Source organism: Scyliorhinus torazame, chromosome 12 (genome assembly GCF_047496885.1).
Source record: "Scyliorhinus torazame isolate Kashiwa2021f chromosome 12, sScyTor2.1, whole genome shotgun sequence".
Classification (NCBI taxonomy): domain Eukaryota; kingdom Metazoa; phylum Chordata; class Chondrichthyes; order Carcharhiniformes; family Scyliorhinidae; genus Scyliorhinus; species Scyliorhinus torazame.
The window spans coordinates 94933502-94960759 of NC_092718.1; the positions used below are offsets into that span (position 1 = coordinate 94933502).

The 27258-nt window shown below is 49.5% G+C and overlaps 1 protein-coding gene across 4 annotated transcripts in view; it reads left to right on the top strand.

The window, feature by feature from the left end:
- LOC140386572 (basal cell adhesion molecule-like) overlaps window positions 1-27258 on the top strand; it is a 277207-nt gene that overhangs the window by 192393 nt on the left and 57556 nt on the right. For all 4 annotated transcript variants that reach the window (XM_072469008.1, XM_072469010.1, XM_072469009.1 and 1 more), the window contains exons 5-7: window positions 210-306; window positions 6843-7025; window positions 7483-7607. In XM_072469008.1, the coding sequence (XP_072325109.1) occupies window positions 210-306; window positions 6843-7025; window positions 7483-7607 (405 nt within the window). The remainder of the gene's footprint in view (window positions 1-209; window positions 307-6842; window positions 7026-7482; window positions 7608-27258) is intronic.

The window sequence follows — 27258 nt, forward strand, 5'->3', positions numbered from 1 at the left end:
GTTCAAGGGCAATTAGGCATGGGAGCAACAAAGGCTGGCCCAGCCAGCAACGCCGAAGATCCCATCAAAGAATAAAACCAGATTCGGGCAGGTTGAGGTGGCATTGTGGCGTCATGTTGTGGGCTAGTGGGCGTGATTGGCTAATGGGCAAGGTTGGTTCCAGGGTGGTGATTACTGATTTCTGACTCAAATCTCCCTTTGTCTTGTAGATTGGCACTTGCACCAGCAGAAATGGATACCCTGCCCCCATGATTGCCTGGTACAAGGACGACGTCTTGCTGCCATCTATCACCACTCGCAATGAGGGTAAGTCGATGAAGTGGCATTGGTCTCTCCCCAGGCACTAGACTTCAGCATCCGCCATCTCCTCTCACCCTCCTTTCTGCCCTTACTCCATCTCCCTCTCACCACCACTCTTGTCACCTGTTTTAGTCATAGACATAGTGATAGAATTTACAGAGCCTCCTTTGCTCTCTCTCCTGTTGTTCCTCCGCTCTTTGTCACTCTGAGCCTTTTCCCTCTCTCCTGGTCTCTCTACTACTTTCCTCCCTTTCTCTCTGCCTCACTTCCACTGCCCAAAATTTGGCCCCTCCATCTGGAGCTCTCGCTCCTTCGCTGTCTCTCACATTCTCTCTCTTTTTCCTCTCCAGGGCTTGCCGACGCACTCCTAACTATCCTTTTTCTTATGTCTCTGATGCTTCCTCTTCCTCTGCACCCCTCACTGGTACATTTTGACTCTCGCCCTCCAGCACTATCTCCTTCCCTTCCCTCAATTTCTCACTCCCTTTCTCTCTACATCTCACTGCTGCACTCTGTCCCTCGCTTTCCAGCACAATTTCCTTCCCTTTCTCTCACTTTCGCACTCCCTCTTTCTCTATACCTTTCACTGCTACTCTCTGTCTCTCACATTCCAGCCCTCTCCCTCCTGCCCTTCCCCTCTCTTTCTCATTCCCTCTCTCTATACCTCTCACTGAAGCACTCGCTCTCTTGCTCTTCAGCACACTCGCTCCTTCCCTGTCCCTCACTTTCTCACTCCCTCTTTCTCTCCACCCCTCACACATGCTCCCACCCACTCTCCTCCCCGCCGCTCCCATTTTTTCTCTCTTTTCCTATGTCTGCGCTTTAGCACTCTCCTTCCCTCGCTTCCTCTGCACGTTCTCTCTATCTCCCTCTCTCACTCGTTGTCCTGCGAGGTCCATCCTCCGCAGCCTGACCCCCCCTCTGCCAGTCCATCTCCATGAGGTGTGGGACCATTAGGAAGGAAGAAAGACAGTGCAGCATGGTGGCGCAAGTGGTTAGCAGTACTGCTTCATGGCGCCGAGGTCCCAGGTTCGATCCCGGCTCTGGGTCACTGTCCATGTGGAGTTTGCACATTCTCCCCATGTTTGCGTGGGTTTCGCCCCCACAACCCAAGGATGTGCAGGGTAGGTGGATTGAACACGCTAAATTGCCCCTTAATTGGAAAAAATGAATTGGGTACTCTAAATTTATTTTTAAAAAAGAAAAAGGAAGGAAGAAAGACTTTAAATTCTCACCAAGAAGGCAGTGACTGTGGGTCCCTGAGCAACCCTGGGCATCAATCTACAGGAGCAGATGCACATGTCTGAAAAAGACAGGATGTGTCAGGCACACATTTCAACCCCCCCCCCCCCCCCACCCCCCCACCCCCCCACCCCCCAACTCCACACCACTCTCACCCCTCATGTCTGGGGAATTTGGTTCAAATGCAGCAAGGACAGATGGCTAGATCAGCTGTCGCCTTCTTTGATATTGGGTGCGCCAGAAAGCCTTGGAGACATGGGCTTTGAACCAAGGCAGACAGCTGAGATTAAGTAGCTCCCCCATTCCCCTGCTGGGGATCGAGGGAGGAGTAGGGGAGCCACCCAGACTGTGACAGACATCTTGGAGGCTGCCCCCACCCCCCCTCCATCTACAATGCAGGAGTTTTAATCTCCGCACCATTGTGGAGTGTGACTTCTTGAACCCGGAGCTTATTCCAATCATCGCCCTCTCCCCTCCTGCGGCCACAAATCTGAATTTGCATGTCTAATCAGTTGCTCCCCCCCCCCCCTGCTTCCCTCAGGCTTCTGTGGTTGAGGTTGGGACATGGGGTGGGGGGGTAGTGGCTGTGTTTGCAGCAGACTCTCATCGCACCACGAGCTCTCCTCACAATCCGTCAGCATTTCAATTGGTTAATTAGCTGATTGATAATGGAGGGGCTCCCTCAGCTGCATCACAGCGGGACCTCCTCGCACTTCACGGCACACAAGGATCCAGCTCATTACAGACCGAGCCCTGACTGCTGAAGCCTCGCAATGCTTTCTCCCCCACTTCCATCTCGCCACTTGCCTCTCATCGACTCACACTCCTCGGGATGTTTCCTGCCTCTCTCTTTCTGTCGCTCGTGCTCTCTTTGTCTCTCTCTCTCTGTCTCTCGCTCCCTGTCACTCTCTCTTGCTGCCTCAGTCTCACAGTCAGCTACAACACTGGCATCGACCCGGCAATGTGGAAAGTTGCACTGGTGTGTCCTGTACACAAGAAACAGGACAAACACAACCCAGCCAATTAACGCCTAATCATGCTAGTCTCAATCATCAGTAAAGGGCTGGAAGGTCCATCATAATCTTTATTAGTGTCACAAGTGGGTTTATGTGAACATTGCAATGAAGTTACTGTGAAAATCCCCTAGCCGCCACATTCCGCCGCCTGTAGGGTACACTGATGTAGAATTCAGAATGTCCAATTCACCTAACAAGCACGTCTTTTGGGACTTGTGGGAGGAAACCGGAGCACCCGGAGGAAACCCACGCAGACACGGGGAGAACGTGCAGACTCCGCACAGACAGTGACCCAAACCGGGAATCAAACCTGGAAACCTGGCGCTGTGAAGCAACAGTGCTAACCACTGTGCTACCGTGCCGCAACAGTGCTATTAAGCGGCACTTAGCAATACCCTGCACATGGACACTCAATTTGATTCTGTCAGGGTCACTCAGCTCCTGACTTCATTACATGGACAAAAGAGCTGAATGCCAGAGGTGAGGTGAGAGTGAGTGCCCTTAACATCAAGACAGCTATTGATTGGGTATGGCATTAGGGAGCCCGAGCAAAACTGGAGTCAATGGGAATGAGGGGGAAAACTCTCCGCTGGTTGGGGTCATACCTGGCACAAAGGACGATGGTTGTGGAGGTCAATCATCTCAGCTCCAGGAGATTACTGCAGGAGTTCCTCAGGGTAGTGTCTGAGGCCCAACCATCTACACCTCCTTCCATTATAAGGTCAGAAGTGGGGGTGTTTGCGGATGACTCTATAATGTTCAGCACCATTCACAACTTCTCAGACAATGAAGCAGTCCATGTCCAAATGCAGCAAGACCTGGACAATATCCAGGCTTGGACTGACATGTGGCAAGTTACATTCGCGCCACATAAGTGCCAGGCAATGACCATCTCCCAACGAGAGGATCTAACCATCACACCATGAAAATCAATAGCATTACCATCGCTGATTCCCTCACTATCAACATCCTAGGGGTTACCATTGATCAGAAACTGAACTTGATGAGCCATATTAACATGGTATATTTACTGTAGGCTGTATATATATACCTTATATAAAGCAGATCAGCGGCTAAGAATTCTGAGGTGAGTAACTGATGTCCTGACTCCCCAAAGCCTACCCACAATCTACAAGGCACAAGTCAGGAGTGTGATGGAATATCTCCACTTGCCTGTGCAGCTCCAACACCACTCAAGAAACTTGACACCACCGAAGACAAAGTAGCTCGCTTGATTGGCACACCGTTATGCAAACATTCACTGCCTCCACTACCGACACACAGTGGCAGCCGTGTGTACCATCTACAAGATGCACTGCAGTAACTCACCAAGGTTCCTTAGACAGAACCTTCCAAACTTACGTCCGCTACCATCTAGAAGGACAAGAGCAGCAGATACATGGGAATGCCACCACCTGGCGGATCCACCCCCAAAGTAACTCACCACCCTGACTTGGAAATATATTGGCCGTTCTTTCACTGTATCTGGGTCAAAGTCCTGATAATCACTCTAAAAAGCACTCTGAGTGTACATACACCTCAGGATTTGCAGCGATTCAAGAAGGCAGATCACAACCACCTTGTCAAGGGGCAAATATGGATGGACAATAAATGCTGCATAGCCAGCGAAGCCCATATCCTGTAAAAATGAACTTTAAAGAAGCACTGACCCTTGGTCAGTGTGGCGATCCCTCAGTACCGGTCCTGTGACAGTGCAGCATGCTCTCAGTATTAACACACCAACTATCCTGTACTCCCTCGGTACTGACCATCTGACAGTGCAGCACTCCCTCAGTACTGAACCTCTGACAGTGCAGCACTCCCTCGGTACTGACCCTCCGACAGTGCAGCACTCCCTCAGTACTGTCCCTCTGACGGTGCAGCACTCCCTCAGTACTGACCCTCTGACGGTGCAGAACTCCCTCAGTACTGACCCTCTCATAGTACAGCATTCCCTCAGTACTGATTCTCTGACAGTGCAGCACTCCATCAGTACTGACCCTCTGACAGTGCCGCACTCCCTCAGTACTGACCCTCTGACAGTGCAGCACTCCCTCAGTACTGACCCTCTGACAGTGCCGCACTCCCTCAGTACTGACCCTCTGACAGTGCCGTACTCCCTCAGTACTGACCCTCTGACAGTGCCGTACTCCCTCAGTACTGACTCCCTGACAATGCAGCACTCCCTCAGTACTGACCCTCTGACAGTGCAGCACTCCCTCAATTCTGACCCTCTGACAATGAGGCACAGCTTAGTACTGACCCCCTAACAGTGCAGCACTCCCTCATTACTGAGTCTCTGACAGTGCAGTACTCCCTCAGTACTGATCCTCTGACAGTGCAGCAGTCCCTCAGTACTGACCCTCTGACAATGCAGCACTCCCTCAGTACTGATCCTCTGACAGTGCAGCATTCTCTCATCATTGATTCTCTGACAGTGCAGCACTCCCTCAGTACTGACCCTCTGACAGTGCAGCACTCCCTCAGTACTGATCCTCTGACAGTGCAGTATTTTCTCACTATTGATTCTCTGACAGTGCATCACTCCCTCAGTACTGACCCACTAACAGTGCAGCACTCCCTCAGTACTGATCCTCTGACAGTGCAGCACTCCCTTAGTACCGATCCTCTGACAGTGCAACACTCCCTCAGGACTGACCCTCTGACAGTGCATCACTCCCTCAGTACTGATCCTCTGACAGTGCAGCACTCCCTGAGTACTGACCCTCTCACAGTACAGCGTTCCCTCAGTACTGATCCTCTGACAGTGCAGCACTCCATCAGTACTGACCCTCTGATAGTGCCGCACTCCCTCAATACTGACCCTCTGACAGTGCAGCACTCCCTCAGTACTGACCCTCTGACAGTGCCGCACTCCCTCAGTACTGACCCTCTGACAGTGCCGTACTCCCTCAGTACTGACCCTCTGACAGTGCCGCACTACCTCAGTACTGACTCTCTGACAGTGCAGCGCTCCCTCAATTCTGACCCTCTGACATTGCAGCACTCCCTCAGTACTGACTCTGACAATGCAGCACTCCCTCAGTACTGACCCTCTGACAGTGCAGCACTCCCTCAATTCTGACCCTCTGACAATGAGGCACAGCTTAGTACTGACCCCCTAACAGTGCAGCACTCCCTCATTACTGAGTATCTGACAGTGCAGCACTCCCTCAGCCCTGACTTTCTGATAGTGCAGCACTCCCTCATGACTGGCAGTAGGTGAGGATCTGAATTCTGGGGCTGAATTATGAGGAATGGGTTTTTCGAACCCAAGACCTGACTCAGGGACGCACAAGAGTGGTCTGGACCTGCTGAGTTACCAGTCGCAATGTGTACAGGGTCAGACTCTAACCTGAACTCAGGACCCTGGAGGAACCTGTGTCCTTCATATACATCCACAACAGTCTATTTAGGAATGGAATGTGTGTTCAGCCACTGGAGATACCTGGGTATCTGCGATCAGGTACTGATGCAAGAGGCCGAGAGAAGACATATCTCTGCAAATGTTACCCTGATGCAGTCTGAGTTTGGTCAAAACACAACGAGGTAACTCATGTTCTTTTAGAGAGGGAAATCTGCCTGCCTTACCGAACCTCGTCCCCTGTTCAGCTCCAGTCCCATACACCGAGATGGACCACACCTTACTGCCGTTTTGCTACTGGCCTTCCGAGATGTGGCTCCCCTCCAACGAATGGAGGTTGGAAATAAACCCTATCCTTGTCAACGATTCCCGCACGGGAGCATAATGAATAGGGTGTATATGCAGGCCATTCGGCCCCTTCAAGCCTGTCCCATCTGTCTACGAGATGATGGGCTGATTTGATTATGACCTTAACCCCCCTCTCCTATCTGCTCTTCGTAACCTCTATTGCCCACAAGACCGTAAGATGTAGTAGCACAAGTAGGCCATTTGGTAGTCGGGTTATCTCTGACATTCAATCGAGATTTTGATCGAAAATCTAATTCCACCTCTGTATATATGGAGTGACCCAGGGCCTCCACTGCTCCCAGGAGGAGAGATTCCTCCCAGAGCAAATAATTCCTCTCAATTCCTCCCTTACTGGAAAACCATGTCCCCACCCCCTTGCCCCCCATGAGAGTAAACATCCTCGCAGCAATCCAGTCAATATCAGACTGTCACGAATAAATCCATGAGAGATTGAGGCGAAACATCATTATCTAGAGAGTTGAAGAAGGAACCTGCATAAGTGCATGAGGGCGAAAGAATATGGCGATGGGTGTGAGCTGAAGGGCAATTTCTTTCTCCCTCTCTCCGTTTAGAAATATACATGGTCCCTCGTGTTGTGAAGGAGGCGAGTGGGCTCTATACTGTGACCAACAAACTCTACTCCAAGCTGTCCAAGGTGGACAAGGACTCAATGTACCACTGCCAGGTTCGCTATCAGATGATGAACGAGAAGAAGCACACGCTGGACTCTGAGAAGTTCCAAATCACCCTGCACTGTGAGTACCTGCAACAAAGAGTGGGGGTGGGGGGCTTGGTGAAGGGTAGGACATTAACATTGGAGCCAGGACGTATTCATGTGGGGGACGGCTGTCAGGAAACACACTTCACGCAAAGGGCGCGAGAAAATCTAGAACGCTCTCTGTCCCCCATTCGCCCCTCCAAAAATAAACTATGGATTCTGGGAATTTTAAGAGTGAGCGGAGTGGATTTATGTTGGGTAAGAATACCGAGAGATAGGGTGGCAAGATGGCTGATGGGATTCGGGGAATTGATGCACTGGGGTGGGGGGATGTGCTGGTAGGTGAGGATCGGGAGGGGTCGGGAATAGAGTTAATTTGTGATCGGGGGTTCAGCGACAGGTGTTGAAGCATTGGCAGGGGATACACAGTGTTACAGTGAGATAGTCACAGTGTTACAGTGCTGCCCTCCCTTATTCCCTTCTCTACCTTTCAGACCACACGGAGGTTGTGACCTTCAATGTCACAGCAGATGCCATTATCAAGGAAGGCGATGATGTCCGCCTCCATTGCTCGGCTGATGGATTTCCTCAGCCTGACTACACCTTCTACAAGCTTGTGGTGAGTGACAGGTGGGGAGTTGGAACAACAGTGTTTGCTGGGATGGGGGGAGGGGAGAAAGGTGCTACTGGGATGGAGTTGGTGGGAAAGGGCTGCGGTGCTGGGAAGGTCAAGGCAGGGAGGCCGATATAAGATGTGGGAAGGTGGAGGGGTAAATCAGAGTGTGGAGGACCGGAGGATGCCGGGTGTGAAGGTTGGAGAGTGCGGGTGAGGGGGCGGAGTGTGGTAGTCACCACTGTTTGTATAATACGTATATGAGAGGTAATACGGTAAGGCTCCTGCACTACTGGTACGGGGGTAGATCCTTGCCTGCTGGCTCCGCCCAGTAGGCGGAGTATAAATGTGTGTGCTCACCGAGCTGCAGCCATTTCGGCAGCAGCTGCAGGAGGCAACACATCTTAATAAAGCCTCGATTACTCTCTACTCTCGTCTCGGCGTAATTGATAGTGCATCAATTTATTAAGCAGAGATTTTACAGCGATGGACCTACGCATCAAGCCAGATCGCCTACAGCTGCACCCTCAAGCAGACAATGCCACGTCGGCCTTCGACCACTGGCTAGATTGCTTTGAAGCTTACATCGGAGCAGCGACAGGACAACCCTCAGAAGCACAGAAACTCCAGATCCTGTACACACGGTTAAGCTCCGATATTTTTCCCCTTATCCGGGATGCGCCCAACTACACTGAGGCCATGGCGCTTCTGAAAGACAACTACATCCGGCTGATCAACAAACTCTACGCCAGGCACCTCCTGTCCACGCGGCACCAACTCCCCAGTGAGTCATTGGACGATTTCTGGCATGCCCTGCACGCCCTGGCGAGGAACTGCGATTGCCAGGCAGTTTCGGCCGTTGAACATACTGAATTCCTAATCAGGGACGCTTTCGTTACGGGCATGGGGTCGGCGTACATCCGCCAGCGCCTCTTAGAAGGGGGCACACTCGACCTCACGGCGACCAAGCAACTCGCGACCTCACTAACGGTATCCTCCCGTTATGTACAAGAGTAGGCCCCCGACTGCACGGCGCCCCCCTCATGGACATCGTGGGCCCCACAAGCGGCCGCCCCCAGCCCACCCCAAGCCTGCGCCACGCGACAGCCAGCAAACCCCTGGGAGCCCAAGTGCTATTTCTGTGGGCAGACAAAGCACCCCCCGCAGCGCTGCCCGGCGCGGAGTGCAATCTGAAAGACCTGCAGGAAGAAGGGGCACTTCGCTGCAGTGTGCCAGGCCCGGTCGATCGCCGCTGTATCCAGGCCCATTGTTCCTGCACCCCCCACGTGCGATACGTGGGCGCTGCCATCTTCCTCTCAGCAGAACACGTGTGGCCCGTGGATGCCGCCATCTTCCCCCATCAGACCTAGTGCTGCCCGTGGGCACCGCCATCTTTAATGCCGCCCGCCACATGCACCCCGTGGCGCCGCCATCTTCGGCACCATTTTGGACACCGCCTCAAGACCCCTGCTCGTCGGGCCCCTCATCTGGCCGCTCATCGCCCGCAACCGCCGCCGACCAGCCCGGGGCCCACCAACACCAGCCGCAGCTCGCCTCCATCACGCTCGACCAGTCCCGGCCGCACAACCTCGCAACCGCGACAACGACGGTGAAAGTCGGTGGTCACAAGACATCTTGCGTTCTCGACTCCGGGAGCACGGAGAGCTTCATCCACCCCACTATGGTAAGGCGCTGCTCCCTCGCGGTACACCCCGTTACCCAAAGAATCTCCCTGGCCTCCGGATCCCACTCCGTGGAGATCCGGGGGTACTGCATCGCGACCCTCACCGTCCAGGGTGTAGAGTTCAGGAACTTCCGGCTCTATGTCCTCCCCAACCTCTGCGCTGTCCTGTTACTCAGCCTGGACTTCCAGTGCAACCTCCAAAGTCTAACTCTAAAATTCGGCGGGCCCCTACCACACCTCACCGTATGCGGCCTCATGACACTTAAGGTCGACCCACCCTCCCTGTTTGCAAACCTCACCCCGGATTGCAAGCCCTTCGCCACCAGGAGCAGACGGTACAGTGCCCAGGACAGGACCTTCATCAGGTCCGAGGTCCAGCGGCTACTGCGGGAAGGTATCATTGAGGCCAGCAACAGCCCCTGGAGAGCCCAAGTGGTAGTGTAAAGACTGGGGAGAAACACAGGATGGTCATTGACATCAGTCAGACCATCAATCGGTACACGCAGCTCGACGCGTACCCCTTCTCACGCATATCTGATATGGTCAATCAGATTGCACAGTATCGGGTCTTCTCTACAGTGGACCTGAAATCTGCCTCCCACCAGCTCCCCAGCCGAAGGGCAGACCACCAATACACTGCGTTCGAAGCAGACGGCCGCCTTTACCACTTCCTTAGGGTTCCTTTTGGCGTTACTAATGGGGTCTTGGTCTTCCAACGGGAGATGTACCGAATGGTTGACCGATACGGACTGCAGGCCACCTTCCCGTACCTCGATAATGTCACCATCTGCGGCCACGACCAGCAGGACCACGACGCTAACCTTTTCAAATTTCTCCACATTGCCAAACTCCTGAACCTCATGTATAACAAGGAGAAGTGCGTGTTCAGCACCAACCGCTTCGCCATCCTTGGCTATGTGGTGCAAAATGGAGTTCTAGGGCCCGACCCCGATCGCATGCGCCCCTCTCATGGAACTCCCCCCTCCCCTAGGCCCTCAAATGATGCCTGGGGTTCTTCTCATACTATGCCCAGTGGGTCCCTAACTTTGCGGACAAGGCCCGTCCACTCATCCACTCCACAGTTTTCCCCTTAACGGCTGAGGCCCACCAGGCCTTCAATCGTATCAAGGCATTCTTTTCCCGCACCCTCCATGCCTCCGAAATTCGGCACTCCTCTGTTGAAAAAGAGACCCAAGTCATCGTTGAAGCTGTGTGGCATTGGAGGCATTACCTGGCCGGCAGGAGATTCACCCTCCTCACTGACCAAAGGTCGATAGCCTTCATGTTCAATAATACGCAGCAGGGCAAGATCAAAAATGATAAAATCTTGAAGTGGAAGATCGAGCTCTCCACCTACAATTACGAGATTTTGTATTCACCCGATAAACTCAACTAGCCCCCCAATGCCCTATCCCGAAGCACATGTGCCAGCGCACAAGTGGACCGACTTCGGGCCCTACACGATGGTCTCTGTCACGCAGGGGCCACCCGGTTCTTTCACTTCATAAAGGCCCGCAACCTACTTACTCCATTGCAGAAGTCAGGGCGGTCACCAAAGACTGCCAGTTCTGAGCAGAGGGCAAACCGCACTTCTACCGGCCAGATCGAGCGCACCTGGTGAAGGCCTCCCATCCCTTTGAAGGCCTCAGCATGGATTTCAAAGGGCCCCTCCCCTCCTCCGACAGAAACACGTACTTCCTGAGTGTGGTCGATGAATACTCCAGATTCCCCTTCGCCATCCCATGCCCCGATATGACGTCTGCCACAGTTATCAAAGCCCTCAATAGCATCTTCACTCTGTTCGGTTTCCCCGCTTATGTCCACAGCGACCGGGGATCCTCCTTTATGAGTGATGAGCTGCGTCAGTTCCTGCTCAGCAAGGGCATTGCCTCGATCAGGGCGACCAGGTACAACCCCCGGGGAAACGGGCAGGTGGAGGGGGAGAACGGGACGGTCTGGAAAGCCGTCCTGTTGGCACTGCGGTCTAAAAATCTCCCAGTCTCCCGCTGGCAGGAAGTCCTCCCCGATGCCCTCAATCGCTACTTTGCACTGCGACTAATGAAACCCCCCATGAACGTCTCCTTGCCTTCCCTAAGAAGTCCACCTCCAGGGTTTCGCTACCAACGTGGCAGGCAGCCCCTGGACCCGTCCTCCTCCGCAAGCACGTGCGGCTCCACAAGGCGGACCCATTGGTCAAAAGGGTACAACTGCTACATGCGAACCCGCAGTACTCCTACGTGGCGTACCCCGACAGCTGCCAAGACACAGTCTCCCTCAGGGACCTGGCACCAGTTGGTTCCCCAACCCCCCTCCAATTGCCCCGGCGCCACCCACCCTCCCCCCAGCGCACCTCACCACAGCCCCCGCTCCAGGACGATCCGTCCTCCCATTGGATCCACCCAGGGATGAGGATGAGGACTACATGCTCCCGGAGACACAGGCGACCAAGCCGGCGCCTGCATCACCGCCGGGACTGCGGCGCTCACAATGGAGGATCAAGGCACCCGACCGGCTAAATTTGTGAACTTTCACCAAACTGTACTCTTTAAAAATGCTCACATACCATGTAAATAGTTTTTCAAAATGCTCACATACCAGGTAAGTAGTTTTCCAACCCCCCGCTGGACTCTTTATTTAACAGGGGGTGAATGTGGTAGTCCCCACTGTTTGTATAATACGTATATGAGAGGTAATACGATTAGGCTCCTGTACTACAGGTACGGGGGTAGATCCCTGCCTGCTGGGCGGAGTATAAATGTGTGTGCTCACCGAGCTGCAGCCATTTCGGCAGCAGCTGCAGGAGGCAACACATCTCTGCTTAATAAAGCCTCGATTATTCACTCCTCTCGTCTCGTCGTAATTGATAGCGCATCACGGAGCGTGAGGGAAAGAGTGTGTGGGGAGTGGAGGCAGTGCTGTGAGGGTGGGCGGATTTCCCACTCAGGGGTAGGGGTTTGAGTGCAAAGAGAAGCAGAGTGATTATGAGTAGGGAGAGTATTGAGTAAAAGATGTTGAAGCTATGGCAGGGGATGCACAGTGTTACAGTGAGACATTCACAGTATCACAGTGAGACATCCACAGTGTTACAGTGAGACATTCACAGCGTTACAGTAAGACATTCACAGTGTCACAGTGAGAGATTCACAGTGTGACAGTAAGACATTCACAGTGTTACAGTGAGACATTCACAGTGTTACAGTCAGCCATTCACAGTGTTAACAGTGAGGCATTCACAGTTTTACAGTGAGACACTCACAGTGTTACAGTGAGGCATTCACAGTGTTTGAGTGAGTGGTTCACAGTGCTATAGTGAGGCATGTACAGTATTACAGTGAGGGAGTCACAATGTTGCAGTGTAGGATTTACAGTTTTACAGTGAGTAGACCACAGTTACAGTGAGGGGTTCACAGTGTGACAGTGAGGAAACCATAGTTACAGCGAGGGATTCACAGTGTTACAGTGAGGAGTCCACAGTTCCAGTGAGGGGTTCACTATGTTACAGTGAGGAGACCACAGTAACAGTGAGGGGGTCACAGTGTTACAGTGAGGAGTCCACAGTTACAGTGAGGGGTTCACTATGTTACAGTGAGGGGTTCATAGTGTTACAGTGAGGAGACCACAGTTACAGTGAGGGGTTCACAGTGTTACAGTGAGGAGACCACAGTTACAGTGAGGGGTTCACAGTGTTACAGTGAGGAGACCTCAGTTACAGTGAGGGGTTCACAGTGTTACAGTGAGGAGTCCACAGTTACAGTGAGGGGTTCACAGTGTTACAGTGAGCAGACCACAGTTACAGTGAGGGCTTCACAGTGTTAGAGTGAGGAGACCACAGTTACAGTGAGGGGTTCACAGTGTTACAGTGAGGAGACCACAGTTACAGTGAGGGGTTCACAGTGTTACAGTAAGGAGACCAGTGACAGTGAGGGGTTTTACAATGTTACAGTGAGGAGACCACAGTTACAGTGAGGGCTACACAATGTTACAGTGAGAGGTTCGCAATGTTACAGGAGGAGACCACAGTTACAGTGAGGGATTCACAGTGTTATAGTGAGGAGACCACATTTGCAGTGAGGGGTTCACAATGTTAGAATGAGCGGTTCACAATGTGACAGTGAGGGGTTCACAATCTGACAGTGCGGGGTTCACAGTGTTACAGTGCGTGGTTCACAATGTTACAGTGAGGGGTTCACAATGATATAGTGAGGGGTTCACAATGTTACAGTGAGAGGTTCACAGTGTTACAGTGAGCGGTTCACAATGTTACAGTGAGGGGTTCACAGTGTTACAGTGAGCGGTTCACAATGTTACAGTGAGAGGTTCACAGTGTTACAGTGAGGGGTTCACAATGTTACAGTGAGCGGTTCACAATGTTACAGTGAGGGGTTCACAGTGTTACAGTGAGGGGTTCACAGTGTTACAGTGAGCGGTTCACAATGTTACAGTGAGCGGTTCCAGTGTTACAGTGAGGGGTTCACAATGTTACAGTGAGGGGTTCACAGTGTTACAGTGAGGGGTTCACAATGTTACAGTGAGGGGTTCACAGTGTTACAGTGAGGGGTTCACAATATGACAGTGAGGTGTTCACAATGTGACAGTGAGGGGTTCACAATGTTACCTTGAGGGGTTCACAATGTGACAGTGCAGGGTTCACAGTGTTATAGTGAGCGGTTCACTATGTGACAGTGCGGGGTTCACAATGTTACCTTGAGGGGTTCACAATCTGACAGTGCGGGGTTCACAGTGTTACAGTGAGGGGTTCACAATGTTATAGTGAGGGGTTCACAATGTTATAGTGAGGGGTTCACAATGTTACAGTGAGGGGTTCACAGTGTTACAGTGAGGGGTTCACAATGTTACAGTGAGGGGTTCACAGTGTTTTAGTGAGAGGTTCTCAGTATTCCAGTGAGGTGTTCACAATGTTACATTGAGGGGTTCACAATGTTACAGTGAGGGGTTCATAGTGTTACAGTGAGGAGACCACAGTTACAGTGAGGGGTTCACAGTGTTACAGTGAGGAGACCACAGTTACAGTGAGGGCTTCACAGTGTTACAGTGAGGAGACCACAGTTACAGTGAGGGGTTCACAGTGTTACAGTGAGGAGACCACAGTTACAGTGAGGGGTTCACAGTGTTACAGTGAGGAGACAACAGTTACAGTGAGAACTTCACAGTGTTACAGTGAGGAGACCACAGTTACAGTGAGGGGTTCACAGTGTTATAGTGAGGAGACCATAGTTACAGTGAGGGGTTCACAGTGTTACAGTGAGGAGACCACAGTTACAGTGAGAGGTTTGCAATGTTACAGTGAGGTACAGTGAGTTGACCACAGTTACAGTGAGGGGTTCAGAATGTTACAATGAGAGGTGCTCAATGTTACAGTGAGGACACCACAGTTACATTGAGGGATTCACGGTGTTATAGTGAGTAGACCACATTTACAGTGAGGAGACCACAGTTACAGTGAGGGGTTCAGAATGTTACAGTGAGAGGTGCTCAATGTTACAGTGAGGACACCACAGTTACATTGAGGGATTCACAGTGTTACAGTGAGGAGACCACAGTAACAGTGAGGAGACCACAGTTACAGTGAGGGGTTCACAGCGTTACAATGAGAGGTTTTCAATGTTACAGTGAGGAGACCACAGTTACAGTGAGGGCTTCACAATGTTAGAATGAGCGGTTCACAATGTGACAGTGAGGGGTTCACAATGATATAGTGAGCGGTTCACAGTGTCACAGTGCGGGGTTCACAATGTTACAGTGAGGGGTTCACAGTGTTACCATGAGGAGACCACAGTTACAGTGAGGGGTTCACAGTGCTCCAGTGAGGAGACCACAGTTACAGTGAGGGGTTCACAGTGTTACAGTGAGGAGACCACAGTTACAGTGAGGGGTTCACAGTGTTACAGTGAGGGGTTCATAGTGTTACAGTGAGGAGACCACAGTTACAGTGAGGGGTTCACAGTGTTACAGTGAGGAGACCACAGTTACAGTGAGGGGTTCACAGTGTTACAGTGAGGAGACCACAGTTACAGTGAGGGGTTCACAGTGTTACAGTGAGGGGTTCATAGTGTTACAGTGAGGAGACCACAGTTACAGTGAGGGGTTCACAGTGTTACAGTGAGGAGACCACAGTTACAGTGAGGGGTTCACAGTGTTACAGTGAGGAGACCACAGTTACAGTGAGGGGTTCACAGTGTTACAGTGAGGGGTTCATAGTGTTACAGTGAGGAGACCACAGTTACAGTGAGGGGTTCACAGTGTTACAGTGAGGAGACCACAGTTACAGTGAGGGGTTCACAGTGTTACAGTGAGGGGTTCATAGTGTTACAGTGAGGAGACCACAGTTACAGTGAGGGGTTCACAGTGTTACAGTGAGGAGACCACAGTTACAGTGAGGGGTTCACAGTGTTACAGTGAGGAGACCTCAGTTACAGTGAGGGGTTCACAGTGTTACAGTGAGGAGTCCACAGTTACAGTGAGGGGTTCACAGTGTTACAGTGAGCAGACCACAGTTACAGTGAGGGCTTCACAGTGTTAGAGTGAGGAGACCACAGTTACAGTGAGGGGTTCACAGTGTTACAGTGAGGAGACCACAGTTACAGTGAGGGCTTCACAGTGTTACAGTAAGGAGACCAGTGACAGTGAGGGGTTTTGCAATGTTACAGTGAGGAGACCACAGTTACAGTGAGGGCTACACAATGTTACAGTGAGAGGTTCGCAATGTAACAGGAGGAGACCACAGTTACAGTGAGGGATTCACAGTGTTACAGTGAGGAGACCACATTTTCAGTGAGGGGTTCACAATGTTAGAATGAGCGGTTCACAATGTGACAGTGAGGGGTTCACAATGATATAGTGAGCGGTTCACAGTGTCACAGTGCGGGGTTCACAATGTTACAGTGAGGGGTTCACAATGATATAGTGAGGGGTTCACAATGTTACAGTGAGAGGTTCACAGTGTTACAGTGAGCGGTTCACAATGTGACAGTGCGGGGTTCACAATGTTACCTTGAGGGGTTCACAATGTGACAGTGCGGGGTTCACAGTGTTACAGCGAGGGGTTCACAATGTTATAGTGAGGGGTTCACAATGTTATAGTGAGGGGTTCACAATGTTCCAGTGAGGGGTTCACAGTGTTACAGTGAGGGGTTCACAATGTTACAGTGTGGGGTTCACAGTGTTATAGTGAGAGGTTTCAGTATTCCAGTGAGGGGTTCACAATGTTACATTGAGGGGTTCACAATGTTACAGTGAGGGGTTCACAATGTTACAGTGAAGGGTTCACAGTGTTACAGTGAGAGGTTCACAATGTTACAGTGCGGGGTTCACAGTGTTATAGTGAGCGGTTCACAATGTGACAGTGCGGGGTTCACAATGTTATAGTGAGGGGTTCACAATGTTATAGTGAGGGGTTCTCAGTATTCCAGTGAGGGGTTAACAATGTTACAGTGAGAGGTTCACAACGTTACATTGAGGGGTTCACAGTGTTACAGTGAGGGGTTCACAGTGTTACAGTGAGGGGTTCACAGTGTTAGAGTAAGGGGTTCACAGTGTTACAGTGAGGGGTTCACTATGTTACCGTGAGGTGTTTACAATGTGACAGTGAGGGGTTCACAGTGTTACAGTGAGCGGTTCACAATGTTACCGTGAGCGGTTCACAGTGGCTGTGAGATGTTGATAGATTTACATTGCTGTTTGGTAATGATGCAGTGAGACATTCACAGTGTTACAGTGAGGGGTTCACAGTGTTACAGTGAGGAGACCACAGTTACAGTGAGGAGTTCACAGAGTTACAATGAGATGATGAGATATTCACCATGTTACAGTGAGTCATTCGCAGTGTTACAGTGAGGCATTCACAGTGGTAGAGTGAGTGGTTCACAGTGTTCCAGTGAGGCATTCACAATGTTACCGTGAGACACTCAGTGTTACAGTGAGGCTTCACAGTGTTACAGTGTGACATACGCAGTGTTACACTGAGGCATTCACAGTGTTACAGGAAGCCATTCAGAGTTACAATGAGATAATGAGATATTCACCATGTTACAGTGAGACATTCACAGTGTTACAGTAAGACATTCACAATGTTACAGTGAGACATTCACAGTGTTACAGTCAGCCATTCAGTGTTAACAGTGAGGCATTCACAGTTTTACAGTGAGACACTCACAGTGTTACAGTGAGGCATTCACAGTGTTAGAGTGAGTGGTTCACAGTGCTATAGTGAGGCATTACAACGTTACAGTGAGACATTCACAATATTACAGTGTTGCATTCACAGCGTTACAGTGAGACATTCACAGTGTTACAGTGAGGCATTCACAGTGTGACAGTGAAGTGTTCACAGTGTTACCGTGAGGGGTTCACAGTGTTACAGTGAGGGGTTCATAGTATTACGGTGAAGAAACCATAGTAACAGTGAGGGGTTCACAGTGTTACAATGAAGAGGCCACAGTTACAGTGAGGCATTCCCAGTGTTACAGTGAGGAGATCCCAGTTACAGTGAGGACTTCACAGTGTTACAGCGTGGAGACCACAGTTACAGTTAGGGATTCACAGTGTTACAGTGAGGAGACTACAGTTACAGTGAGGGGTTGACAGTGTTGCAGTGAAGAGACAACAGTTACAGTGAGGGGTTGACAGTGTTACGGTGAGGAGAACTCAGTTACAGTGAGGGGTTCACAGTGTTGTAGTGAGGTATGTACAGTATTCCAGTGAGGAAGTCACAATGTTACAGTGTAGGATTTACAGTGTTACAGTGAGGAGACCACACTTACAGTGAGGGGTTCACAGTGTTACAGTGAGCAGACCACAGTTACAGTGAGAGGTTCACAGTGTTACAGTGAGTGGTTCACAGTGTTACAGTGAGGAGACCACAGTTCCAGTGAGGGGTTCACAGTGTTACAGTGAGGAGACCACAGTTACAGTGAGGGGTTCACAGTGTTACAGTGAGGAGACCACAGTTACAGTGAGGAGTTCACAGTGTTACAGTGAGGAGACCACAGTTACATTGAGGGGTTCACAGAGTTACAATGAGATAATGAGATATTCACCATGTTACAGTGAGTCATTCGCAGTGTTACAGTGAGGCATTCACAATGTTACCGTGAGACACTCAGTGTTACAGTGAGGCTTCACAGTGTCACAGTGTGACATACGCAGTGTTACACTGAGGCATTCACAGTGTTACAGGAAGCCATTCAGAGTTACAATGTGATAATGAGATATTCACCATGTTACAGTGAGACATTCACAGTGTTACAGTAAGACATTCACAGTGTGACAGTTAGACATTCACAGTGTTACAGTCAGCCATTCACAGTGTTAACAGTGAGGCATTCACAACCTTACAGTGAGACAGTCACAGTGTTACAGTGTTGCATTCACAGCATTACAGTGAGACATTCACAGTGTTACAGTGAGGCATTCACAGTGTTACCGTGAGGGGTTCACAGCGTTACAGTGAGGGGTTCATAGTATTACGGTGAAGAAACCACAGTTACAGTGAGGTGTTCACAGTGTTACAATGAAGAGGCCACAGTTACAGTGAGGCATTCAGAGTGTTACAGTGAGGAGATCACAGTTACAGTTAGGGCTTCACAGTGTTACAGTGAGGAGACCACAGTTACAGTGAGGGGTTCACAGTGTTACAGTCAGGAGACCACAATTACAGTGAGGGGTTCACAGTGTTACAGTGAGGAGACCAGTGACAGTGAGGGGTTTTACAATGTTACAGTGAGGAGACCACAGTTACAGTGAGGGCTTCACAGTGTTACAGTGAGGAGATCACATTTATAGTGAGACGTTCGCAATGTTACAGTGAGGAGACCACAGTTACAGTGAGCAGTACACAATGTTACAGTGAGAGGTTCGCAATGTCACAGGAGGAGACCACAGTTACAGTGAGGGATTCACAGTGTTATAGTGAGGAGACCACATTTGCAGTGAGCGGTTCACAGTGTTACAGTGAGCGGTACACAATGTTACAGTGAGGGGTTCACAATGTTACAGTGAGCGGTTCACAGTGTCACAGTGAGGAGTTCACAATGTTACAGTGAGGGGTTCACAGTGTTACAGTGAGGAGACTACAGTTACAGTGAGGGGTTGACAGTGTTGCAGTGAAGGGACAACAGTTACAGTGAGGGGTTGACAGTGTTACGGTGAGGAGAACTCAGTTACAGTGAGGGGTTCACAGTGTTGTAGTGAGGTATGTACAGTATTACAGTGAGGAAGTCACAATGTTACAGTGTAGGATTTACAGTGTTACAGTGAGGAGACCACAGTTACAGTGAGGGGTTCACAGTGTTACAGTGAGCAGACCACAGTTACAGTGAGAGGTTCACAGTGTTACAGTGAGTGGTTCACAGTGTTACAGTGAGGAGACCACAGTTCCAGTGAGGGGTTCACAGTGTTACAGTGAGGAGACCACAGTTACAGTGAGGGGTTCACAGTGTTACAGTGAGGAGACCACAGTTACAGTGAGGAGTTCACAGTGTTACAGTGAGGAGACCACAGTTACATTGAGGGGTTCACAGAGTTACAATGAGATAATGAGATATTCACCATGTTACAGTGAGTCATTCGCAGTGTTACAGTGAGGCATTCACAATGTTACCGTGAGACACTCAGTTTTACAGTGAGGCTTCACAGTGTCACAGTGTGACATACGCAGTGTTACACTGAGGCATTCACAGTGTTACAGGAAGCCATTCAGAGTTACAATGTGATAATGAGATATTCACCATGTTACAGTGAGACATTCACAGTGTTACAGTAAGACATTCACAGTGTGACAGTTAGACATTCACAGTGTTACAGTCAGCCATTCACAGTGTTAACAGTGAGGCATTCACAACCTTACAGTGAGACAGTCACAGTGTTACAGTGTTGCATTCACAGCGTTACAGTGAGACATTCACAGTGTTACAGTGAGGCATTCACAGTGTTACCGTGAGGGGTTCACAGCGTTACAGTGAGGGGTTCATAGTATTACGGTGAAGAAACCACAGTTACAGTGAGGTGTTCACAGTGTTACAATGAAGAGGCCACAGTTACAGTGAGGCATTCAGAGTGTTACAGTGAGGAGATCACAGTTACAATTAGGGCTTCACAGTGTTACAGCGAGGAGAGCACAGTTATAGTTGGGGCTTCACAGTGTTACAGTGAGGAGACCACAGTTACAGTGAGGGGTTCACAGTGTTACAGTCAGGAGACCACAATTACAGTGAGGGGTTCTCAGTGTTACAGTGAGGAGACCAGTGACAGTGAGGGGTTTTACAATGTTACAGTGAGGAGACCACAGTTACAGTGAGGGCTTCACAGTGTTACAGTGAGGAGATCACATTTATAGTGAGACGTTCGCAATGTTACAGTGAGGAGACCACAGTTACAGTGAGGAGTACACAATGTTACAGTGAGAGGTTCGCAATGTCACAGGAGGAGACCACAGTTACAGTGAGGGATTCACAGTGTTATAGTGAGGAGACCACATTTGCAGTGAGCGGTTCACAGTGTTACTGTGAGCGGTACACAATGTTACAGTGAGGGGTTCACAATGTTACAGTGAGTGGTTCACAGTGTCACAGTGAGGGGTTCACAATGTTACAGTGAGGGGTTCACAGTGTTACAGTGAGGTGTTTACAATGTGACACTGAGAGGTTCACAATGTTACCGTGAGCGGTTCTCAGTGGCTGTTAGATGTTGATAGTTTTACATTGCTGTTTGGTAATGATGCAGTGAGACATTCACAGTGTTACAGTGAGGGGTTCACAGTGTTACAGTGAGGAGACCACAGTTACAGTGAGGGGTTCACAGTGTTACAGTGAGCGGTTCACAGTGGCTGTGAGATGTTGATAGTTTTACATTGCTGTTTGGTAATGATGCAGTGAGACATTCGCAGTGTTACAGTGAGGCATTCACAGTGTTAGAGTGAGTGGTTCACAGTGTTACAGTGAGGCATTCACAATGTTACCGTGAGACACACAGTGTTACAGTGTGACATACGCAGTGTTACACTGAGGCATTCACAGTGTTACAGGAAGCCATTCAGAGTTACAATGAGATAATGAGATATTCACCATGTTGCAGTGAGACATTCACAGTGTTACAGTAAGACATTCACAGTGTTACAGTGAGACATTCACAGTGTTACAGTCAGCCATTCACAGTGTTAACAGTGAGGCATTCACAGTTTTACAGTGAGACACTCACAGTGTTGCAGTGAGGCATTCACAGTGTTAGAGTGAGTGGTTCACAGTGCTATAGTGAGGCATTCACAACGTTACAGTGAGACATCACAGTGTTACAGTGTTGCATTCACAGCGTTACAATGAGACATTCACAGTGTTACAGTGAGGCATTCACAGTGTGACAGTGAAGTGTTCACAGTGTTACCGTGAGGGGTTCACAGCGTTACAGTGAGGGGTTCATAGCATTACGGTGAAGAAACCACAGTAACAGTGAGGGGTTCACAGTGTTACAATGAAGAGGCCACAGTTACAGTGAGGCATTCCCAGTGTTACAGTGAGGAGATCACAGTTACAGTGAGGACTTCACAGTGTTACAGCGTGGAGACCACAGTTACAGTTAGGGACTCACAGTGTTACAGTAAGGAGACTACAGTTACAGTGAGTGGTTCACAGTGTTACAGTGAGGAGACCACAGTTACAGTGAGGGGTTCACAGTGTTACAGTGAGCGGTTCACAGTGGCTGTGAGATGTTGATAGTTTTACATTGCTGTTTGGTAATGATGCAGTGAGACATTCGCAGTGTTACAGTGAGGCATTCACAGTGTTAGAGTGAGTGGTTCACAGTGTTACAGTGAGGCATTCACAATGTTACCGTGAGACACACAGTGTTACAGTGTGACATACGCAGTGTTACACTGAGGCATTCACAGTGTTACAGGAAGCCATTCAGAGTTACAATGAGATAATGAGATATTCACCATGTTGCAGTGAGACATTCACAGTGTTACAGTAAGACATTCACAGTGTTACAGTGAGACATTCACAGTGTTACAGTCAGCCATTCACAGTGTTAACAGTGAGGCATTCACAGTTTTACAGTGAGACACTCACAGTGTTGCAGTGAGGCATTCACAGTGTTAGAGTGAGTGGTTCACAGTGCTATAGTGAGGCATTCACAACGTTACAGTGAGACATCACAGTGTTACAGTGTTGCATTCACAGCGTTACAATGAGACATTCACAGTGTTACAGTGAGGCATTCACAGTGTGACAGTGAAGTGTTCACAGTGTTACCGTGAGGGGTTCACAGCGTCACAGTGAGGGGTTCATAGCATTACGGTGAAGAAACCACAGTAACAGTGAGGGGTTCACAGTGTTACAATGAAGAGGCCACAGTTACAGTGAGGTATTCCCAGTGTTACAGTGAGGAGATCACAGTTACAGTGAGGACTTCACAGTGTCACAGCGTGGAGACCACAGTTACAGTTAGGGATTCACAGTGTTACAGTGAGGAGACAACAGTTACAGTGAGGGGTTGACAGTGTTACGGTGAAGAGAACTCAGTTACAGTGAGGGGTTCACAGTGTTGTAGTGAGGTATGTACAGTATTACAGTGAGGAAGTCACAATGTTACAGTGTAGGATTTACAGTGTTACAGTGAGGAGACCACAGTTCCAGTGAGGGGTTCACAGTGTTACAGTGAGGAGACCACAGTTACAGTGAGGGGTTCACATTGTTACAGTGAGGAGACCACAGTTACAGTGAGGGGTTCACAGTGTTATAATGAAGAGGCCACAGTTACAGTGAGGCATTCAGAGTGTTACAGCGAGGAGACCACAGTTACAGTTAGGGATTCACAGTGTTACAGTGAGGAGACTACAGTTACAGTGAGGGATTGACAGTGTTACAGTGAAGAGACAACAGTTACAGTGAGGGATTGACAGTGTTACGGTGAGGAGAACTCAGTTACAGTGAGGGGTTCACAGTGTTGTAGTGAGGTATGTACAGTATTACAGTGAGGGAGTCACAATGTTACAGTGTAGGATTTACAGTTTTACAGTGAGTAGACCACAGTTACAGTGGGGGGTTCACAGTGTGACAGTGAGGAATCCACAGTTACAGCGAGGGCTTCACAGTGTTACAGTGAGGAGTCCACAGTTACAGTGAGGGGTTCTCTATGTTACAGTGAGGAGACCACAGTGACAGTGAGAGGTTCACAGTGTTACAGTGAGGAGACCGCAGTTACAGTGAGGGGTTCACAGTGTTAAAGTGAAGAGACCACAGTTACAGTAAGGGGTTCACTATGTTACAGTGCGGAGACCACAGTTACAGTGAGAAGTTCACAGTGTTACAGTGAGGAGATCACAGTTACAGTGAGAGGTTTGCAATGTTAAAGTGAGGTACAGTGAGATGACCACAGTTACAGTGAGGGGTTCAGAATGTTACAGTGAGAGGTGCTCAATGTTACAGTGAGGACACCACAGTTACATTGAGGGATTCACAGTGTTATAGTGAGTAGACCACAGTTACAGTGAGGAGACCACAGTCACAGTGAGGGGTTCACAGCGTTACAGTTAGAGGTGCTCAATGTTACAGTGAGGAGAGCACAGTTACAGTGAGGGGTTCATAGTGTTACAGTGAAGAGACCACAGTTGCAGTGAGGGGTTCACAGTGTTACAGTCAGGAGACCACAGTTACAGTGAGGACTTCACAGTGTTACAGTGAGGCGACCACAGTTACAGTGAGGGGTTCACAGTGTTACAGTGAGGAGACCACAGTTACAGTGAGGGGTTCACAGTGTTACAGTGAGCAGACCACAGTTACAGTGAGAGGTTCACAGTGTTACAGTGAGTGATTCACAGTGTTACAGTGAGGAGACCACAGTTACAGTGAGGGGTTCACAGTGTTACAGTGAGGAGACCACAGCTACAGTGAGGGCTTCACAGTGTTACAGTGAGGAGACCACAGTTACAGTGAGGGCTTCACAGTGTTACAGTGAGGAGATCACAGTTATAGTGAGACATTCGCAATGTTACAGTGAGGAGACTACAGTTACAGTGAGGGGTACACAATGTTATAGTGAGCGGTTCACAGTGTTACAGTGAGGGTTCACAGTGTTACAGTGAGGGGTTCACAGTGTTACAGTGAGGGGTTCACAATGTTACAGTGAGAGGTTCGCAATGTTACAGGAGGAGACCACAGTTACAGTGATGGATTTACAGTGTTATAGTTAGTAGACCACATTTGCAGTGAGGGGTTCACAGTGTTACAGTGCGGGGTTCACAATGTGACAGTCAGGGGTTCACAATGTTACATTGAGCGGTTCACAGTGTTACAGTGAGGCGTTTAAATCTGACAGTGAGCAGTTCACAGTGTTACAGTGCGGGGTTCACAATGTGACAGTGAGCAGTTCACAGTGTTACAGTGAGGACTTTACAGTGTTACAGTGAGGAGACCACAGTTACAGTGAGGGATTCACAGTGTTACAGTGAGGAGACTACAGTTACAGTGAGGGGTGCACTGTGTTACAGTGAAGAGACAACAGTTACAGTGAGGGGTTGACAGTGTTACGGTGAGGAGAACTCAGTTACAGTGAGGGGTTCACAGTGCTGTAGGGAGGTATGTACAGTATTACAGTGATGGAGTCACAATGTTACAGAGTAGGATTTACAGTTTTACAGTGAGTAGACCACAGTTACAGTGTGGGGTTCACAGTGTTACAGTAAGGAGTCCACAGTTACAGTGAGGGGTTCACAGTGTTACAGTGAGGAGACCACAGTTACAGTGAGAGGTTCACAGTGTTACAGTGAGAGGTGCTCAATGTTACAGTGAGGACACCACAGTTACATTGAGGGATTCACAGTGTTCTCGTGAGTCGACCACAGTTACAGTGAGGAGATCACAGTTACAGTGAGGGGTTCAGAATGTTACAGTGAGAGGTGCTCAATGTTACAGTGAGGACACCACAGTTACATTGAGGGATTCACAGTGTTATCGTGAGTAGACCACAGTTCCAGTGAGGAGACCACAGTTACCGTGAGGGGTTCAGAATGTTACAGTGAGAGGTGCTCAATGTTACAGTGAGGACACCACAGTTACAGTGAGGGCTTCACAGTGTTACAGTGAGGAGACCACAGTTACAGTGAGGGGTTCACAGTTTTACAGTGAGGAGACCACAGTTACAGTGAGGGGTTCACAGTGTTACAGTGAGCAGACCACAGTTACTGTGAGAGGTTCACAGTGTTAAAGTGAGTGGTTCACAGTGTTACAGTGAGGAGACCACTGTTACAGTGAGGGGTTCACAGTGTTACAGTGAGGAGAGCACAGTTACAGTGAGGGCTTCAGTGTTACAGTGAGGAGATCACAGTTATAGTGAGACGTTCACAGTGTTACAGTGAGGAGACCACAGTTACAGTGAGGGGTTCACAGTGTTACAGTAAGGAGACCAGTGACAGTGAGGGATTTACAATGTTACAGTGAGGAGACTACTGTTACAGTGAGGGGTTCACAGTGTTACAGTGAGGAGATCACAGTTATAGTGAGACGTTCGCAATGTGACAGTGAGGAGACCACAGTTACAGTGAGGGGTACACAGTGAGGAGACCACAGTTACAGTGAGGACTTCACAGTGTTACAGTGAGGAGACCACAGTTACAGTGAGGGGTTCACAGTGTTACAGTGAGGAGACCACAGTTACAGTGAGGGGTTCACAGTGTTACAGTGAGCAGACCACAGTTACTGTGAGAGGTTCACAGTGTTACAGTGAGTGGTTGTCAGTGTTACAGTGAGGAGACCACTGTTACAGTGAGGGGTTCACAGTGTTACTGTGAGGAGACCACAGTTACAGTGAGGGCTTCAGTGTTACAGTGAGGAGACCACAGTTACAGTGAGGGCTTCACAGTGTTACAGTGAGGAGATCACAGTTACAGTGAGGGGTTCACAGTGTTACCTTGAGGAGACCACAGCTACAGTGAGGGGTTTTACAATTTTACAGTGAGGAGACCACAGTTACAGTGAGGGCTTCACAGTGTTACAGTGAGGAGATCACAGTTATAGTGAGACATTCGCAATGTTACAGTGAGGAGACCACAGTTACAGTGAGGGGTACACAATGTTATAGTGGGCAGTTCACAGTGTTACAGTGAGGGGTTCACAGTGTTACAGTGAGGGGTTCACAGTGTTACAGTGAGGGGTTCACAATGTGACAGTGAGGGGTTTTACAATGTTACAGTGAGGAGACCACAGTTACAGTGAGGGCTTCACAGTGTTACAGTGAGACATTCACAGTGTTACAGTCAGACATTCACAGTGTTACAGTGAGACATTCACAGTGTTACAGTGAAGCGTTCACAGTGTTACAGTGAGGGGTTCATAGTGTTACAGTGAAGAGCCCACAGTTACAGTCAGGGGTTCACAGTGTTACAATGAGCAGGCCACAGTTACAGTGAGGGGTTCACAGTGTTACAGTGAGGAGACCACAGTTACAGTGAGGGCTTCACCATGTTACAGTGAGGAGAACACAATTACAGTGAGGGGTTCATAGTGTTACAGTGAGGAGATCACAGTTATAGTGAGAGGTTCGCAATGTTATAGTGAGGGGTATATAATGTTACAGTGAGAGGTTCACAATGTTACAGTGAGGGGTTCACAATTTTACAGTGAGGGGTTCACTGTGTTTTAGTGAGTAGACTACATTTACAGTGAGCGGTTCACAGTGTTCCAGTGAGGGGTTCACAATGTGACAGTGCGGGGTTCACAATGTTACAGTGAGTGGTTCACAGTGTTACAGTGAGGGGTTCACAATGTTACAGTGAGGGGTTCACAGTGTTACAGTGAGACATTCACAGTGTTCCAGTGAGACATTCACAGTGTTACATTGAGATATTCACAGTGTTACAGTCAGACATTCGCAGTGTTACAGTGAGACATTCACAGTCTTACAGTGAGTCATTCACAGTGTTACAGTGAGGCATTCACAGTGTTACAGTGAAGCGTTCACAGT